This window comes from Oncorhynchus keta, chromosome 21 (assembly GCF_023373465.1).
Source record: "Oncorhynchus keta strain PuntledgeMale-10-30-2019 chromosome 21, Oket_V2, whole genome shotgun sequence".
NCBI classification, from domain to species: domain Eukaryota; kingdom Metazoa; phylum Chordata; class Actinopteri; order Salmoniformes; family Salmonidae; genus Oncorhynchus; species Oncorhynchus keta.
Genome location: NC_068441.1, coordinates 7,118,338 through 7,137,562, shown reverse-complemented (window position 1 = coordinate 7,137,562; position 19,225 = coordinate 7,118,338). Strand labels below are relative to the sequence as shown.

General features: G+C 44.5%; 1 protein-coding gene across 1 annotated transcript in view; it reads left to right on the top strand.

Annotated features, from left to right (window-relative positions):
* Window positions 1–19,225, top strand: part of LOC118399836 (kazrin-like) — a 165,091-nt gene that overhangs the window by 119,919 nt on the left and 25,947 nt on the right. The window contains exon 5 of the mRNA XM_052473276.1: window positions 10,024–10,119. Coding sequence (XP_052329236.1) covers window positions 10,024–10,119 — 96 coding nt within the window. The remainder of the gene's footprint in view (window positions 1–10,023; window positions 10,120–19,225) is intronic.

Here is a 19,225-nt window from a genome sequence, read left to right as displayed (position 1 = left end):
GTGGTGATGTGATTCCAGGGCAGCATCAGGTGATTGTATTCTCTTTTTCCTTGGAGATGATTGATAATGGAGCGCAGTGAATGTCTGTGTAATAATGGGTTAGGTGAGGAGAGGCAGAGAGGAGCTGTCTGCAGGGCGCTGATAGTTGTCTCTTAATTCTGCCGGGGGAAAAACCTGCAGGATGATGCATAGCCTGCTGCCTATTTGTATCCTCTGTTCCTGACTAGCATTCAGAGTTGGTGTTTTTAAACAGTTTTTTTTTTTAGATGGGTGACCTCTGTTCTTCTCTCAGAGGTGGTTTGAGCCTGCACGGCTCACCACAGAGTCAAGTGTTCTGAGTGAAAAAGGGACAGGATATGAGACCATTCATCCATGTCAGAGATCTATGAATGTCAGAAGAATTAGCGGTGACAGGAAGCACATGGATTGTTTGAAGAGAACCAGACACGGGGTGGAAACTGATGACCCAGGTGGCTCTGAGGGATTAGGAGAGGTCACTTCATGTTCACCCAGGATTGTAATAGAGCATAGATTGTATAGAGCACATCTCCCTCTGTAACAGACAGCCTACTCTGTCCAGGCCCCAGAGGCTACAGTGGATGAGACACCCCATGGCACCACAGAGAGCCTATCAGAGCTCTGAATGACACCCTACTGGTGAGCCTCTGCCCACTCTGCCTGAAGAGGTGCCTGCCATCAGGCATCCTGTATGCTCTCAGGCAAATCTCACTATTAACTCATGGCTGTTTACTCTAGCTATGACTATGCATGACTGCATTTCCTGCTGGTTGTTGGGAAAGCTTTTTCCTTACAAATGGCCTGTGATATGAATGCGTTATTGGGGAATGAGCCGAATAAATAATCATGCTTATTATTACAATGAATTATTTCATACATGACGTTAGCAATAGAGAGAGACAGAGAAATAGTACATGACATGTATTTTTCCTTTGGTTGACAGGGCGGTCAATCGCCTGCTGTATGCACTCCTGTGATTCCTGACATCCTCGGGCAGTCATTTGGGTTAGTGGGAGCCCCACCACGGGTTTGTCTCATTATTTACCTAACCTTTGACCCCTCACGGCTAGAGTTTGACCAGCTAGAGAGGAAGGTTGTCCCTATGACCTATTCCCTGCATACCTGCACTTTCTAGCACAGATGACACACATACAGGGATGTACCACTGGAGTGACCGATCAGGATGTTTCTCCTAGGTTGAGGAAGGGACTCAACTGAATATTCAAATAGGGAATAGTTTTCATGGTTCTCTGTTTACTTATTCATCTCTATGTTGATTTACACCCAAAGACAGACAGCTCCTGCAATAAAGCCTCTCTCTCTCTCTCTCTCTCTCTCTCTCTCTCTCTCTCTCTCTCTCTCTCTCTCTCTCTCAGGGAGAGAGTCAGGGCTTATTCAGATTGAAGAGAGTTGTAGCAGAGGCATTGCAACAAAATGCATTAACTTTACTATTTACATTATCAACATAATGTCATTAACTTTACTATTTACATTATCAACGCAATGTCACGTGCCAAGAGAGGGTTTGGGGACTTGAGCGATGGACATTCTTGCTCTGTAGCTCAAATTTAGTGGCCCTTTTTTGGTACGTCAGATTATCACAGGTGTCTGTAATTATCTCTGGCCTTATGTGTGGCCTTATCACATGTAAAATGTATGAAATAATTAAATAAGATGATTTTAAAATGTAACAATAATAATATGACAAAGCTGTAAAACACACATGGACTTTTTCCACATCTTGTTATGTTACAGCCTGAATTTAAAATGGATTAAATTTTGATTTGTGTGTCACTGGCTTACACACAATACCCCATAATGTCAAAGTGGAATTATGTTTTTATTATTTATTTTTTTACAAATGAAAAATGAAAAGCTGAAATGTCCTGAGTAAATAACTATTCAACCCTTTTGTTATGGCAAGCCTAAATACGTTCAGGAGTAAAAATCACATAAGTCACATAATAAGTTGCATGTACAACAAATCGTGAATTTCAAACACATATTCAACCACAAAGACCAGGGAGGATATCCAATGCCTCGCAAAAAAAGGGCACCTATTGGTAGATATTGAATATCCTTTTGAGCATGGTGAAGTTATTAATTACACTTTGGATGGTGTTTCAATACACTCAGTCACTACAAAGATACAGGCGTCCTTCCTAACTCAGTTGCCGGAGAGGAAGGAAACCGCTGAGGAATTTCCCCATGAGGCCCATGGTGACTTTTAAAGAAATTACAGAGTTTAATGGCTGTGACAGGAGTAAACTGAGGATGGTTCACTTTATAGTTACTCCACAATACTAAGCTAATTGACAGAGTGAAAAGAAGGAAGCCTGTACAGAATAAAAATATTCCAAAACATGCAACAACTGACTAAAGTAATACTGCAAAAAATGTGGCAACGCAATTAACTTTTTGTCCTGAATCTGAAGTTCTATGTTTGGGGCAAATCCAATAAAACACATTGCTGATGACCACTCTCCATATTTTCAAGCATAGTGGTGGCTGCATCATGTAATGGTTATGCTTGTAATCGTTAAGGACTGGGGAGTTTTTCAGGATAAAAAGAAACGTATTGGAACTAAGCACAGGCAAAATCCTAGAGGAAAACCTGGTTTAGTCTGCCTTCTCCAAACACTGGGAGATGAATTCACCTTTCAGCAAGACAATAACCTAAAACACAAGGCCAAATCTACGCTGGGTTTGCTTACTAAGAAGTCAGTGTAATGTACCTGAGTGGCCAAGTTACAGTTTTGATTTAAATCTGCCTGAAAATCTATGGCAAGACTTAAAAATGGTTATCTAACCATGATCAACAACCAATTTGACGGAGCTTGAAGAATTTTGAAAAGAATAAGGGGCAAATAGTGTACAATTTACGTGTGCAAAGCTCTTAAAGACTTACCCAGAAAGACTCTAAGAGCTGCAATCGCTACCAAAGGGGGTTCTAACATGTATTGACTCAGTATTGACAGTGTGAATACTTACGCCAATGAGATATTTCTGTATTTCATTTTCAATAAATTTGTAAAGAATTCTAAAAACATGCTTTCACTTTTTCAGTTTAAGGTATTGTGTCTATATGGTTGAGGAAAAAATCTATTTAATCCATTTTGAATTCAGTCTGTAACATAATGAGGAATAAGTCAAGGGGTATGAATAAACCATCACTTTTGGCCATGTATTATGACGACATTTTGTAAAGTTTTTGTTCGTTTTGGTCTTCAGCAAACTTTTTTCCGGACGTTTGTGCACACAGAAAATGTCTACGCCCCTTCGTCGGTGATTGGTCAACAGTAGGGATTCTTCAATAAAGTGTGTGTTGTCATTCAACAAGAGACTAATCGTTTTCAGCAACAACAAAAAATGGTTAGATTTGAAATTGTGTGACTAAGATCTCCTCTGCAAAAACATCATATCTTGAGTTATTTTACTCAGATTAATTCCTACTCTTTTGAGGAAGCGTATACTGGCTACTGTAAATCAAGATGGACAAACAGTACTATTGCCGTTTTTTTTCTATTTTTTCAAGTGAAGGTCTTTTAAGGGAGTATTCCTTGAGAAAAAAATGTGTGCACACTAATGGATGAAAAAACCCTTGCCGAGACTAAAAATAACAAAAACATCACAAAATGTCATCATAATAAACTACATGACCAAAATTACGCTATATACACTACCGTTCAAAGTTTGGTGTCACTTAGAAATGTCCTTGTTTTTGAAAGACAAGCACATTTTCTGTCCATTTAAAATAACATGATCGATTAGCCTTTTAAAATGATAAACTTGGATTAGCTAACACAACGTGCCATTTCCAGCTACAATAGTCATTTACAACATTATTTCTGATCAATTTTAATGGACAAATGTGATTTTCTTTCAAAAACAAGGACATTTCTAAGTGTCTCCAAACTTTTGAACCTCAGCATATTCAAAAGTATGTGGACACCCCTATAATTTAGTGGATTCGGCTATTTCAGCTACACCCGTTGCTGACAGTTGTATAAAATCGTGCACACAGCCACGCAATCTCCATAGACAAACATAGGCAGTAGAATTACCTTACTGAAGAGCTCAGTGATTTTCAATGAGTCACCGCCATAGGATGCGACTCACGACTCCTCCCCCTGTTCGGGCGGTGGTGGTCGTCGTCGCCGGTCTACTAGCTGCCACCGATCCCTTTTCTTTTTCGTTTGGTTTTGTCTGTCTTGTGCTCACCTGTGTCTAGTTTAGGCTAATCAGTGGGGTATTTCATCTCGCCCTACCCGCTAGGTTTTGTGCGGGATTGTTTGTGTTACTGTCGTTTGGTTTGGATTGCGTTTTGTTTTTTTCTGTTAAACAGGTGTATTTAACGGGAGTGTTTTCCCGCACGTTAGTTTAGTCAGAGGAGTGTGTTTCCTCCGTTTTCGACTGGACTGCGTTCCTGTTTCTTAGTGGCTGCGGTTGTGGTCCTGTACCTGTTGATGGACTTGTAAATAAACGCCCTTCTTGGACTTCTTGCTCTCCGGCGCCTGACTCCACACCCACCTCTCCTAGGGAGAATCTGACAGAAACATTTCTAACAAGTCAGTAAAATGTATGCCCTGCTAGAGCTGCCCCGGTAAACTGGAAGTGCTGTTATTGTGAACTGGAAATATCTTGGAGCAACAACGGCTCAGCCGTGAAGTGGTAGGCCACACAAGCTCACAGAAAGGGACCACTAAGGACTGAAGCGTGTATAATGTAAAAATCGTCTGTCCTCGGTTGCAACATTCACTACCGAGTTCCGAATTGCCTCTGGATGCAACATCAACAGAAGAACTGTTCATCAGGAGCTTCATGAAATGGGTTTCCGTGTCCGAGCAGCCGCACACAAGCCTAAGATCAGCATGTGCAATGCCAAGCTTTGGCTGGAGTTGTGTAAAGCTTACCACCATTAGTGTCTGGAGCAGTGGAAACGTGTTCTGTGGAGTGATGAATCACGCTTCACCATCTGGCAGTCCGACGGACGAATCTGGGTTTGACGGATGCCAGGAGAACGCTACCTGCCCGAATGCCTAGTGTAAACTGTAAAGTTTGGTGGACGAAGAGCCTTTTCTGTGTCAGCATGACAATGCCCCGGTGCGCAAAGCGAAGTCTAGTGGAAAGCCTTCCCAGAAGAGTAGAGGCTGTTATAGCAGCAAAGGGGGGACTGACTCCATATTAATGCCCATGATTTTGGAATGAGATGTTCGACATGCAGGTGACCACACACTTTTGGTAATGTTGTGTATATACACAAACTGTTCCGAATATTTTCGGATGGGAAGCGTGCCGAGTTCAGCTAGGCACCAGCAGAACCGGAGCGTGCTGAAGGCTTTAGTCTCAGTGCCGACCCCTCTCTTCATTATCCCCCGCTAAGGAACGCAGCCACCCAGCCGGCCAGCATGGAGCCTGAGGCTATGTTGCCTGCTTCCCTGCCTGTTACCCAATCTCCATATTAAAGACCCAGGGAAAGGTCAGCAGGCAGGGAAGTGAGGGGGAAGAATAACACCACAACAACATCCCGGAGAGAAAGCGATGGGAGGGGAAGGAAGGGGGCGTCAATGAACTGGAAAAATACCATAAGGCCACAAAAGTAAAACTGCCCAAACCTGCAGACTAGGAGAAGAGTGTGTGAATGACTTCAGGTTTTTTTCCGGATAAAGAAATTGTTTTGGTGGTGGTAAGTCTGTGGCGGTCATGAAATGTTGTCAGTCGGTTATTGTCATGCCAAAGACTGCCGGTCTCTAAGCGTTAATTAACATAAACATGTTTAGCATCTCCTTGCCTCCAGACATACAAGCCGCTGAGGCACGCCTTTGGAACATCGACATTAAAAAATGTCGAATCAATCTATTATTTCTTTTAGGCAGGTCTAAAGAAACATACGGTCTGCCTGTGCTCCATGCCATAGACTGTAGACTTTAGCAGACAAGATATGCTTATAAGTCCTGTGACATTATTTTATGTTATGTGATTTTAAAGTAAGAAGCATATAATTGAACTTAGCTGAATAAAATAGAACGGATATTTTTCCCGTTCTGGAGCGTTTGAAGTGGCTATGTTAAGCATAAAGGCCAGTTATTTGGCAACTTTAGAATGTCTTAGAAATCCAAACGTATATGGGCTGCATGATGCAACTATGGGCTATTGATGATTTGAAAAAGTCGCTTGCTCTCTGTTCCTTGCCTCAGGCTGCACACGCTGGTCTCTCACCAAGTGATCATATTTTCACCCATCAGACTATTCTCAATTTAATCTTGTCTTTACTAATATGTAAAATGAGTTTCTATTTAGAATGGTCCATTATGAAATGGACAGGAACAGGTGCAGGAACAGGAACAGGTGCAGGAACAGGAATAGGTACAGGAACAGGTGCAGGAACAGGATCAGGAACAGGTGCAGGAACAGGTGCTGGAACAGGTGCAGGAATAGGAACAGGTGCAGGAACAGGTACAGGTGCAGGAACAGGAATAGGAACAGGTGCGGGAACAGGAAAAGGAACAGGTACAGGAACAGGAACAGGTGCAGGAACAGGTACAGGTGCAGGAACAGGTACTGGTGCAGGAACAGGTGCAGGATTAGGTGCAGGAACAGATGCAGGAACAGGTGCAGGAACAGGTGCAGGAACAGGTACAGGTGCAGCAACAGGAACAGGTACTGGTGCAGGATTAGGTACAGGAACAGGAACAGGTGCAGGAACAGGAACAGGTGCAGGAACAGGGGCAGGAGAAAAAAAGACATATCCTCCATTTGGTTGACTACTCCAGCTATTTAATGACACTGTTGACAGCCCCTCTCTCTGTGTGCCCGAGAAAGGAATGCAGAAGAGAAGGGAGGAGATAGAAACGCACAGTGGTGAGATATACCGCAACAGCCCTAGGTGGTGGGTGTGGCAGGGGGCGCGGTCGACCTGTAATTATTATTATTATTATTATTAATGGCAGAAAAAAAAAACCTGGGTTGTGTCCAGTTTGAGATGAGGTACAGCACTGCAGATGGTTAAAAGGAGCCAATGGAAAGAGAGATGTTTAAAACTCTGTACCCTGAAGGTCAGGCCTATGGCTACTAGACTGGCCAATGTGATGATATTGTACTGCATATAAACACATGTCATTTCATAGGTGAGGAGGCTTTGTTCACCCTCACAAAGTTAGAACACTGAATTATAGGGTCTCTGTGGCTTTGGTAGCTCTTCGTAATAGTTGAGATATGAACTTTGATTCGTCCCACCCTGTCTTTTCATTGTTGTACACCAGCTATAGCTCCAGTATGTTACCAGCCTGGGAATGTTTTTTCTCAGAACGCAAACACGTGTATTCTTTAACGAGAAGAACCACAGATCAATATCAGGGTCCTAAAGCCATCTTCTGAGGAAATGGTTTCACTTTTTGTTGTTTGGGTCCTGCTCTAGAAAATGACTCGATGGCACAATAGGGATATTGCTGCCTCCTCTCCTGTGAAAATGTTTTTCTTTTATATCCCCTCATAGCAGAAGGAGGAGGAGGTGGTGGTGGTGAAGGAAGAGGAGGAAGGAGTGGGGGAGGAGAACGTGGAGGAAGAGAGGAGGAAGGGAGAGGATGGTATAATTAAGCAATAAGCCCCGAGGAGGTGTGGTAAATGGCCAGTACCAGGCTACGGTATACGCTGAGTGCCTGGATACAGCCCTTAGAAGTGGTATATTGGCCATATACCACAAACCCCCAAGGTGTCTTATTGCTATTATAAACTGATTACCAATGTAATTAGAACAGTAAAAAGTCATTTTCTGTCATACCCGTTGAATATTGTCTGATATACCACAGCTTTCAGACAATCAACACCCAGGACCCAAATTACCCAGCTTATAATGAGAGTTATCTGGTGCTGTCCTCTGTTCATTTTTTGGAGGTGGAAATGACATGAGTTAATGAAAACCAAACTATCAGTGGAGAGAAGTAGAGTAGTGCAGAGGGCAGCAGATGAGGCTTTTACCAGTAGAGCTCATCACACACAGCAGAGGTCTATTAGACCCAGTCGTCCTTTCCTGCAGCCAAGTGACCAAATCGCCCTCTAGTGGTCTCATGGGTGGAATTGTATTAATATTTTTTTATTTAATAGTTAATCAACTGTTTTTTTTATTAACACAGAAAATCCAGTGTTTCTATGTCAAACAATTATGTTATATTTCAGTCTTCTGTGATGTATATCAAGTGTAATATTGGGATGCAAACTCAAAATTGAATACATTTCAACTCAAAATCTGACATGGTACAAGTGTCTTCTTTTTTTAAGCCCATAACCATGTGTGTGAGGTGTATACTTTTGTTTCAAAGTAGTTTTTTTTTCAGACTACCTACACTCAGCAAAAAAAAGAAACGTCCCTTTTTCAGGACCGTCTTTCAAAGATCATTCGTAAAAATCCAAATAACTTTACAGATCTTCATTGTAAAGGGTTTAAACACTGTTTCCCATGCTTGTTCAATGAACCATAAACAATTAATGAACATGCACCTGTGGAGCAGTTGTTAAGAAACTAACAGCTTACAGAGTTTAGGCAATTAAGGTCACAGTTATGAAAACTTAGGACATTATAGAGGCCTTTCTAGTGACTCTGATGTTCGGATTTGCGTTTATTTTTGAAGGAATGAGCATTTCACCGAGGCCTGTACTCTGGAGCCGGATCGATTTTGGAGGTGGAGGTTCCGTCATGGTCTGGGGCGGTGTGTCGCAGCATCATCGGACTGAGCTTGTTGTCATTGCAGGCAATCTCAATGCTGTGTGTTACAGGGAAGACATCCTCCTCCCTCATGTGGTACCCTTCCTGCAGGCTCATCCCGACATGACCCTCCAGCATGACAATGCCACCAGCGATACTGCTCGTTCTGTGCGTGATTTCCTGCAGGACAGGAATGTCAGTGTTCTGCCATGGCCAGCGAAGAGCCCGGATCTTAATCCCATTGATTACGTCTGGGACCTGTTGGATTGGAGGGTGGGGGCTAGGGCCATTCCCCCCAAAAATGTCTGGGAACTTGCAGGTGCCTTGGTGGAAGAGTGGGGTAATATCTCACAGCAAGAACTGGCAAATCTGGTGCAGTCCATGAGGAGGAGACGCACTACAGGTCTTAATGCAGCTGGTGGCCACACCAGATACGAACCATTACTTTTGACCCCCCTTTGTTCAGGGACACATTATTCAATTTCTGTTTGTCACATGTCTGTGAAACTTGTTCAGTTTGTCTCAGTTGTTGAATCCTGTTATGTTCATACAAATATTTACTCATGTTAAGTTGGCTGAAAATCAACGCAGTTGACAGTCAGAGGACGTTTCTTTTTTTGCCGAGTTTATAAACACTCGGAGTGACCCTGATTCAGCCCACTGCAGTAAAAGGTTAAACCACTGTACTAGACGCAAAATGTTTTGAGCAGAGAGAGCATGAGAGAGAGCATGAGAGAGAGCATGAGAGAGAGAGAGAGAGAGAGAGAGAGAGAGAGAGAGAGAGAGAGAGAGAGAGAGAGAGAGAGAGAGAGAGAGAGAGAGAGAGAGAGAGAGAGAGAGAGAGAGAGAGAGAGAGAGAGAGAGAGAGAGAGAGAGAGAGAGAGAGAGAGGCGAAAATCGATTAGCCATATTGTTAATTAGAATATTACCTGTCAAACTTAACTGCATCTATAAAGGCTCTGCCAATTCCAAAGTTGTTTGTTTTTGAAAGCCTCTCAGCTGTGTGTATAGGTGTGACGTCACATTTAATGCAAACTCAGTGACTCTTTCTCTCTCTTTTCTCACTCTTTCTGCTTTCTCTTTTCTCACTCTGTGGCACACGCCGGACGACGCACACACACAGTACACATATTCATTACTTGTATGCGTCATGTTAGTTACCCCTGGCTGTGTAAACCTAAATAGCAACTGTCCTTCTGCCTTAGAAAGACATCTTCCTGAAATGATTTGTCTTCAACATAACACTGTTGCTCGTCTCTTTTGTTGGTCTGATGTCATGTGTTCTATTGTGTTGTCTCTGACAGATCATAGGCAGAAGTCGGTGGTGAGCGAGATCTGTTACCAGACAGAGATCTCCAGCCTCATGGACTTTGGCACCCCAGACTCCTCGCTCGACAAAGGTAGGGTGTTGCCTTGGAAATACAGGGTGTTGCCTTGGTGATGGAAGGAAGTGTGTGCATGGTGATTGATCCCGGGAGTTAAGACTGAGACACAGACCTGTCAGCTGGGTGCACACAGACCGGAGCAGAGGCCTGTGATGTGGAAGAGTCTGTCTGTCTGTCTGTCTGTCTGTCTGTCTGTCTGTCTGTCTGTCTGTCTGTCTGTCTGTCTGTCTGTCTGTCTGTCTGTCTGTCTGTCTGTCTGTCTGTCTGTCTGTCTGTCTGTCTGTCTGTCTGTCTGTCTGTCTGTCTGTCTGTCTGTCTGTCTGTCTGTCTGTCTGTCTGTCTGTCTGTCTGTCTGTCTGTCTGTCTGTCTGTCTGTCTGTCTGTCTGTCTGTCTGTCTGTCTGTCTGTCTGTCTGTCTGTCTGTCTGTCTGTCTGTCTGTCTGTCTGTCTGTCTGTCTGTCTGTCTGTCTGTCTGTCTGTCTGTCTGTCTGTCTGTCTGTCTGTCTGTCTGTCTGTCTGTCTGTCTGTCTGTCTGTCTGTCTGTCTGTCTGTCTGTCTGTCTGTCTGTCTGTCTGTCTGTCTGTCTGTCTGTCTGTCTGTCTGTCTGTCTGTCTGTCTGTCTGTCTGTCTGTCTGTCTGTCTGTCTGTCTGTCTGTCTGTCTGTCTGTCTGTCTGTCTGTCTGTCTGTCTGTCTGTCTGTCTGTCTGTCTGTCTGTCTGTCTGTCTGTCTGTCTGACTGTCTGTCTGTCTGTCTGTCTGTCTGTCTGTCTGTCTGTCTGTCTGTCTGACTGTCTGTCTGTCTGACTGACTGTCTGTCTGTCTGTCTGTCTGTCTGTCTGTCTGTCTGTCTGTCTGTCTGTCTGTCTGTCTGTCTGTCTGTCTGTCTGTCTGTCTGTCTGTCTGTCTGTCTGTCTGTCTGTCTGTCTGTCTGTCTGTCTGTCTGTCTGTCTGTCTGTCTGTCTGTCTGACTGTCTGTCTGTCTGTCTGTCTGTCTGTCTGTCTGTCTGTCTGTCTGTCTGTCTGTCTGTCTGTCTGTCTGTCTGGATCCACTGACTGTCTGTCTGTCTGTCTGTCTGTGACTGTGACTGTCTGTCTGACTGATGACTGAGGGGACTGACTGACTGACTGACTGACTGACTGACTGACTGACTTAACTGACTGATCTGACTGACTGACTGGATCCAGGGCCTTAAAGGACTTACAGCAGACTGTGTTATATACTATAGGCAAGTATACGGCGCACAGGGTTAATCATCTGCTTGGTATTGTACTGTATACACCCAATTCTGTGCTGGGACCCAATACTGTATGAGTTACAGCGAAACATTGATAGGAGAGCTGAATGGGGAGAGAGGGGCAGATGTAACCTCTTCACATTGTATTGCTGAATAGACAAGAGTGTTATTGATGATCATCATTGTTGTGTTGTGCCGATGCCTATTTGTGCCCTAATCACTGCCTTCAGTTTGAGTTAAATGGCATCTCATTTTCCCTCCAAAGATGTCTCTGAATAAAGGCTCTCTGTCTTTGTTGTGATCTGTAATGATATTGGCCACTAAGGAAGAACATTATAAAGAGTATTGATCACCTGAAGCTTGTTGATGAATCTGTAAGTCTCGAGGGCATTTCATTTTCTCCTGCTTAATCACTCCCATTATTCTTTACCACGTTGCCAGAAAGCCACAAGTGTTGCCCGGAATTGTAATTTTCATCTTTTCATCAGATACAGCCCCTTGAAGCAGCAGAAGTGCACTCTCAGGCCATTAAATTAGCCTCATGACATTTCCATCAGCCCTGGACAGAGGTAGTATCTGTCTAGAGTCACTCCTCCCCTTCTCCATCCCTCCTTCATCCCTCTCTCCTTCCCTCCCTTCTTCCCCTCCCAGCTAACGTCTTAATGACGGTCTTTCTCAGCTCTCCATCAACATTCTTCTGTGCTGATAATGCAGAGCGACAGATCAACTGGTGCGGCTGGAGAACAGGGGGAGCGGAGAGAGAGGGGGAGAGCGAGAAAAAGAGAGAGCATGAGTTATTACACAGATAAATGGACTTTTCCTAGCTTATGTAATTATGCTTGGATCGATGACACAGAGATTCAGTGAGTTGAGCCCTGAAATCAAGGACAGTAGTGAAAGGACTGAGGATGAGTATTGAAAAGACTTGGATGAGGGACTGAGAAAGGATGAAGACAAAAGAGCAGTGACATGAGAAGGGTAACCACGAGTAAAGATATCAGTAAAATGATTCCGGCTGCACTGAAACGAAAGGCTGTAACAATGGGCTGTATCTCAGGAACGCGCGTCACACTCACAGCCCTAAATGGGCGGCGAACGAATAGGAATGAATACGAATGAATGACACATGAATGACACATGACTGTGATTCTTGAGCAGTCAGTCAGGCACTCAGTCCGTGATTGACAGATCCATTTGCCTCAGTTGACAAGCATCTGGATTGATGGTATACTTGTCCTCATGCCTACAACACCGAGGTAACACTCTCTCTCTCTCTCTCCCACTCATACGTGTATTCTATATTTGAGACACATAGTTATTCTGTATTACTACTACAGGCTTGGCAGGGGGAAATAGCCCTGTATTCGCCAAGCAATTCAATTCTGTGATGGAATCAAAAGACATTTCAAAGCTGTTTTTGAGGATGAAGAAAGTTGCTTGTTTACCGTGTTAGCGTCGGTCCAACACTTTCCGTTGATACAAACAGCAGATTTACCCTGATTTGATCTCTCGGAAGCCTGAAACATAAACAATTATTTTCCATTCAAACGTTGTTTTTCCCGGTTATGATAAGGCAACACGTCGCTACTAAGCTACGTTATTTCAGTCATTTAAATGGCCTGTTGGAAGTCTTGCAGATGTCCTACCCCCGCCCAGTGTCCACCTCTTCCAACCAAGACTGGTCCTCTAGTACTTGGCTGCACCCGCTGCCCCCTGTCCCTGTCCCTATTCCTGTCCCTGGGCCTGAGGCTAAAACTCTAACTCGATTAGCTCTGTGATTGTGTCCACACTCATCCAGCCCTGCATCTGACAGCCAGTCCCTTGAGCCCTGGGACTGGGAGAAAACACCAGCACTTCCTGGGTTGAGGTCTCACACTAACAAACCAATTGTTTTGGTTTACCTTCATTTATGACCCCGGAAAACATTGCAGGCCTCGTCATGTTGCAGGCTATAGAGTAACAAAGTCCAAACATTTGTGCGTGGCCAGGATAGGTTACATGATCAGGGGAAAACTCCTGTCCCTAGTTTCTTCAGTACTGTCTATTATTTCCAGGCCAGGCGTCCTATATAAACATGTGAACACGCTCTGTTGTGACTTATGGTCAAATTGTCCATAAGGGCAGTGTGTTCCGTAGGGGTGTTGTTCTCTGTGCGGTAGGTGATCTCTTCAGTAGAGTACATTATGTCCTGTGAAAGAGAGATCTCTTTGTCACTGTGTCGTTCAGCTCGCTGCCATTAGGTAGAAGTGCTATAGCAGTGACTCATCTGCCTTACCACCTGAGGCTCCAGGTACGCCCTCCCTCGGTTGAGAGAGAGTAATCATGTCAGTGCACACTGGTCCACCTCCCTACAGCAGCAGCTGGAAAAAGAGGAGGGGCAAGAGAGGTTTGGAATGGAAACGGCCTCTGGGCGTGTACCAGAACAGGTAGAGAAAGAGAGAGAGAGGGAGGGAGGGAGGAGGGAGAGAGAGAGAGGGAGGGAGAGAGAGAGAGAGAGAGAGTATATATAGAGAGAGTGGTATATATATATATAGTATAGGGAGAGAGAGATATATAATATGACATTTGTAGTGTCTTTACTGTTTTGAAAGTATGTGTAATGTTTACTGTTAATTTTTGTTGACTTTATAGAGACTTTGTAGAGAGAGCTTTGGCAAGAGAGACAGAGCCAATAAAGCCCTTGAATTGAATTGAATGATAGAGGGAGAGAGAGAGAGAGAGAGAGAGAATAAGCCAATGATAGAGGGAGATAGCGAGAGAAAACATGGAGAGTACAGACAAAACAGGCTCCCTCTCTCGGGGGAACACTTCCTTAGTAACCTGGCTGGGTGGAGCCAATGGCCAGAGCTGGGAGCGGCTGAGCGAGAGGCTGCTGTGGTGTGTTCGCTACGGTGTCTTTCTGAATGGTGTTTGTCTGAGGTGGGCTCCTCTGCTATGAGAACACACACCAGCACTGACCGTGGAGCCCAGCGGAGCCTGTGCTGTGGAGGACGGGGAGGAGGAGGACATGAGGTCCGACAGGGAGGAGGGGACATCCGGTGAGTGAGAGAGAGAGGGAACGAGGGGAGAAAGAGTAGTGGGTTTAGATGATCGTAGCGGGTTGGTTTAGGCCAGAGCTCTGTTTCTACGGTAGAGGCGTGTGTGAGTTCATGAGTTTTGTTTTCACGTGTACTCACACTGTATTTATGAGAAGGAATTGGAATGATTCATGTAAACTCATTATCACCGTGTAACTAAATAAACATCTCGTCATTCGGCATTATTAGTAATATATTTACATAATATGTTACTATACATAATGTTACTATATATGGAAAGGTTGTGTTAGCAACACACTATTGACTGTAAATGAAAGTTGTTTGGTGTGTAATTTTTGAAAAAACATTTCTTGGTAGTCGGTCCGCAACACAATTTTGTTTATTTGTTTTACATATAAACAAATGAGGTTGATCTGGATCTGACATGTACGTTGGTTCATATGTTAATCCCTTAATCTGACATAAGCATATGAAACTCCTGGAGTGAGTCTAGTCTGGGGAATTAAGGGAGATATTTGGTGATGAGCAGCTCAGTCAACATAGCACAAATAGCCTACGTATTTGAGAGATGATAAATCCGGCATATCCATAGACATAGCACTGAGCTCGTCCACGTATTCCTATGGAAAAACGATGGCACGTGAAGCTGGAAGTATTTGGATTTGAAGCGTACCATATTGCTGAATGGCGCAAAAATATCACTAAGGATTATGGGGAAAGTAGTCAAAACGAGCAAAGGATCATGGTCGATGTAGTCATTTTCATCCTGCCTGACAGAGTCAACTTGGTTTTAATGTCTATGAACCTGATGCTAGCCTACTGTTCAACCGTTGCAGAAGGTTAGTTTGAAACCTCAGCGTTACCTAGAACCTAGCCAGGTCAACATTGGGAAATGAAATGGACAGCAAATATTAACTATGGTCATCAGAATTAGGACTGATTCACTCTTTCGAGTGACGATCAGTTCAGTTATATAGAGAGCATGCCGGCATGGTGACTCTCTTTGTAAGATCTCACTTGAATGGTGGCAAAGTTAATAAGTACCCCATCTAGTCTCGATATTATATGACCACGATCCTTCCACCTGAAAGTAAAGCATGAATGGGCTACCATCACAACAACCCATCACAACTCGGTGAGGCTCGATTGGATTACCCCATGTGAAAAAGAGGACTGTGTATACATGATGAAAATGTTATATGATTGTAAAACTATCTTCATAATCTGTGCAACCGCATCATTTTGTCATCGTGAAAAAAGACCCTGCCGACATGGAACGTAGTTTGGAATTCAACGTGTATTCACTTAGAATTGCATTACTAAATTGATAGTTCATACATAGTGTGAGCGCAATCCTCCATCTCCATAGGCTTTCTATAGCAGACCAGGGCTTTTGGCACCGCGAGGTTGCTAGTAGCCCACCAGCTGAGCATGTGACTTCACGCCCCAGACCGGACACTGGGGTCCCAGGGCCATATCCCAATGCTCTGGAATTGGTGTCATTTTATGTCTGGAGTTCTGTAGGTCCTACGAGTACTATCCAATCAGCATATTTCCCCAGCGTTCCCCCTAGAATTCATCCGCCCACCTTGACGTTTGATGTGTTTGGCATTTTGATAGGAAATGGCAACCCACGGACACACCTACACTTCCATTAATGCAGGTGTTATCTGAGAGATCCTCCAACACCTCCAACTGGAACCCTGGTAGACACTGTCTCTGTTTGCAGTGACATGGTCCTTACTGCGTACACACTAGACTGCATTTGTCTAGTGTGTGTGTGTGCGTGCGTGTGCTTGCGCGTGTTTGAGGAGATGAGTACGAGGATGATCCCGTTGGTTGTGTTGCGTGACTCCTCCATACCCAGAGGTTCCTTTCCAAATTGAGAAGAGATAATGAGTGAGCCGCTGCAGCCAGATGGCACTATCAGAGACGGTCTCACACGCTGCTCCCGCAGCAGCTCACAGCAGGCCTTCATGATGGCATGCTCTGCAGTCCTTGACCAGTGGCCAGTCCACCTGGCTGGACCAGTCCAATGTGTTACAGCTCCATAGCGAGTGGAGGGCACAAGAAGGATGCACCACCATTGGTTCTATCTTCCCGGGATATTCATGCGTTGGGCACTGCATTTCAACTCTGTCTCTGTGAAATATCCTCAACGGGGATGATAGTGGCTTGTGGCCATACTGAACACTAATGGGACAGGGTTCAGTATAGTCTCATTGGGAAAGTCTCTTGTTCAGTCAGAGTCGGACCATGTACAGCGATATCATGTCATCGAACGAAACCAGCTATGTTTCGATAGATTATTGGCGTTGTTGCGGTTGATAACTAGACTCTAGGCAGTCTGAGCTGAGCGGCCTTACCAGGTTCCGGCTGCTCTTCCAGCAGCACATCCCTGGCAGTGGGCCTAATCTTCCCATAATAAAAGTGTGAATCAATTACTACTATCTCCAGTTGGCATGCCTACACTGACCTCCGTTGTAATGTAAACTCACAGCAATTAATTCATGGCAGCTGTTCTCTATAGATATACCAACAGGGGCATGGATAAGCATGCGCACACAAACACACGTATGCACACGCTCGCACACGCACACACACACACACACACACCTCTTTGTGGGTTCAGGCGTGCAGATTTACACACGCAGACTTAGAAATGTTCACCCGAGCTTCCGAACGGAATATGGGCCTCATATACAGTAAAATCATATCCTTTGTTGCCATGGTAAGAAAGAAACACAAGTGAGGCGTAAACGCTTAACATATATGGAAGGAAACCCAGGGTCCAGTCTCTAGCGCATTGTTTACGTTGAGCAGTGGATGTTGTGGTTAAGTAAGGTTGAGAGCCAGTGTCGATGTATAATTCATGTTGACATACATTATAGAAGGGCCCTGTAATATCCTGAGTGGGAAACGAACCTGCTGGTACTTATGTGCAGCCAGGTGCTATTCAGGGATCAACCAGCGACGGCTCATGTTGTGATGTTTTCTGTTGCGTTGTGTGGTGTTATATTCTCTCACCCACTCACGCTCATCCCTGGCCCTATCAATGGCTTAGGTACTAAGACAGCCCACAGGCTATCCAACCAACATGACTGACTATTGTAGAGAATCCCAACAAAGAGTTGTGGAGCAGGTTTAAAACAGCCACTAATCTCCCTGCTGCCTCCCACCCGCCAAAACTCCCCCTCGGATCCGAAACCCATCATTGACTGAATGAATGTGGTTGCTATTTTTGATGCAACCATTTCTATTGGCCTTCCTGTAGTATCATTTCTTGTTGATTCGATGTTATCCTCTTATGTAATGCCTGATATTTGGTTCATCCTCTTGACTTGAGATGTGAACCAAATGCTCTTAATTTTCATGGAGATTACAGGATGTCTCTTTGGAGACTGCTCTCATCAAGTCGCTCTGAACAGCCATTTTGTGATTCCTTCGACATGGTCTTATAATAGTCCTTTTAGATCGGTTTGCTTCATTTTTATTTTTTTATTTGACCTTTATTTAACCAGGCAAGTCAGTTAAGAACACATTCTTATTTTCAATGACGGCCTGGGAACAGTGGGTTAACTGCCTGTTCAGGGGCAGAACGACAGATTTGTACCTTGTCAGCTCGGGGGTTTGAACTCGCAACCTTCCGGTTACTAGTCCAACGCTCTAACCACTAGGCTACGCTGCAGGGAAATGAAATGAAATGAATAGTTTCGGAGCAGATAGTAGGACTATTCCAAGTGATGAGTGAAGGACCTCCGTGACCAGTAGAATCCTGTCTGTATATCCTCCCAGCAGAGAGAGGGAGAGGGGTTTGTCTTAGGAACACGCCAGCTATTAATAAGAAGGGCTCTATCTCATCCACACCCACACTTCTGTTTGACTATGAAGGATCGCTAGGCTCATATCATCTGCATGAGGAGTTGGATGAGGAGCAGCGGCCGATCTGTCATCCCCTCGCGGCGATCCACAGTACAGCCTTCCTTTCCTGGGAATCGTCTCCTCTACGCGGTAATGATCAGAGATGCAGAGCGCACCAGGCAGCCACGCACACTCGCATTAGTACGCACTCACGCAAGCGCACATTCTCGCACACACACACACACACACACACACACACACACACACACATACCGATACAGACATCCAAGCATCACGTGACTCCTCCGTCACACACATAGAGCGGTTGGGAGTCTGGGGATGGAGGAGAGACAAAGAGACATGGATGCACAGATGCTCTGTGGCCTGGAGCAGACTATAAGATGTAATATATTCATAACCATTGCCAGCTACTAAAACCTCACTGTAGGCATCCAAGCAACTTCATGAACCCCAGTAATGAAATACTAAATTAATCTAATTGAAAATTGGCTTCAGAATTAAGGAGATGTCAAAGTGGAGGAAGCTTGGCCAGTCAGTTGACTACTGAATAGTTGTGTCATGAGAGGTCAGCGAGCCAGAGGGGGTTGGCCCAATGACTCCCTTTGATTGACAGCTGCCTGCAGCACCACAGCCAATGATGGGTCACGATAATCTCAGAGAGTTACAGGTGAATGCTATCTTAATGTAGCAGATGTAAAATAATCGCCTGAGCGGTGTCGGAAGAAAACTGGAAACATCCGGTTTTCAGGCTTCGGCTCTTCTCTGCTTTTCTCCTGAAAACCAGATGCTTCCGGTTTCTACCGGCCCCCTGGCTGACAGTGGGTTAATGCCCCATAATCAGCTGGAAGGCAGTTCACATCATCAACAAACATGCTAACATTTCTGACTGTTGTTGCTGGAGCAGCACGGAGACGTCCTGAGTTTCTGAAACATGCTGTTTAAACGATTGATATGTTTATCTTCCTA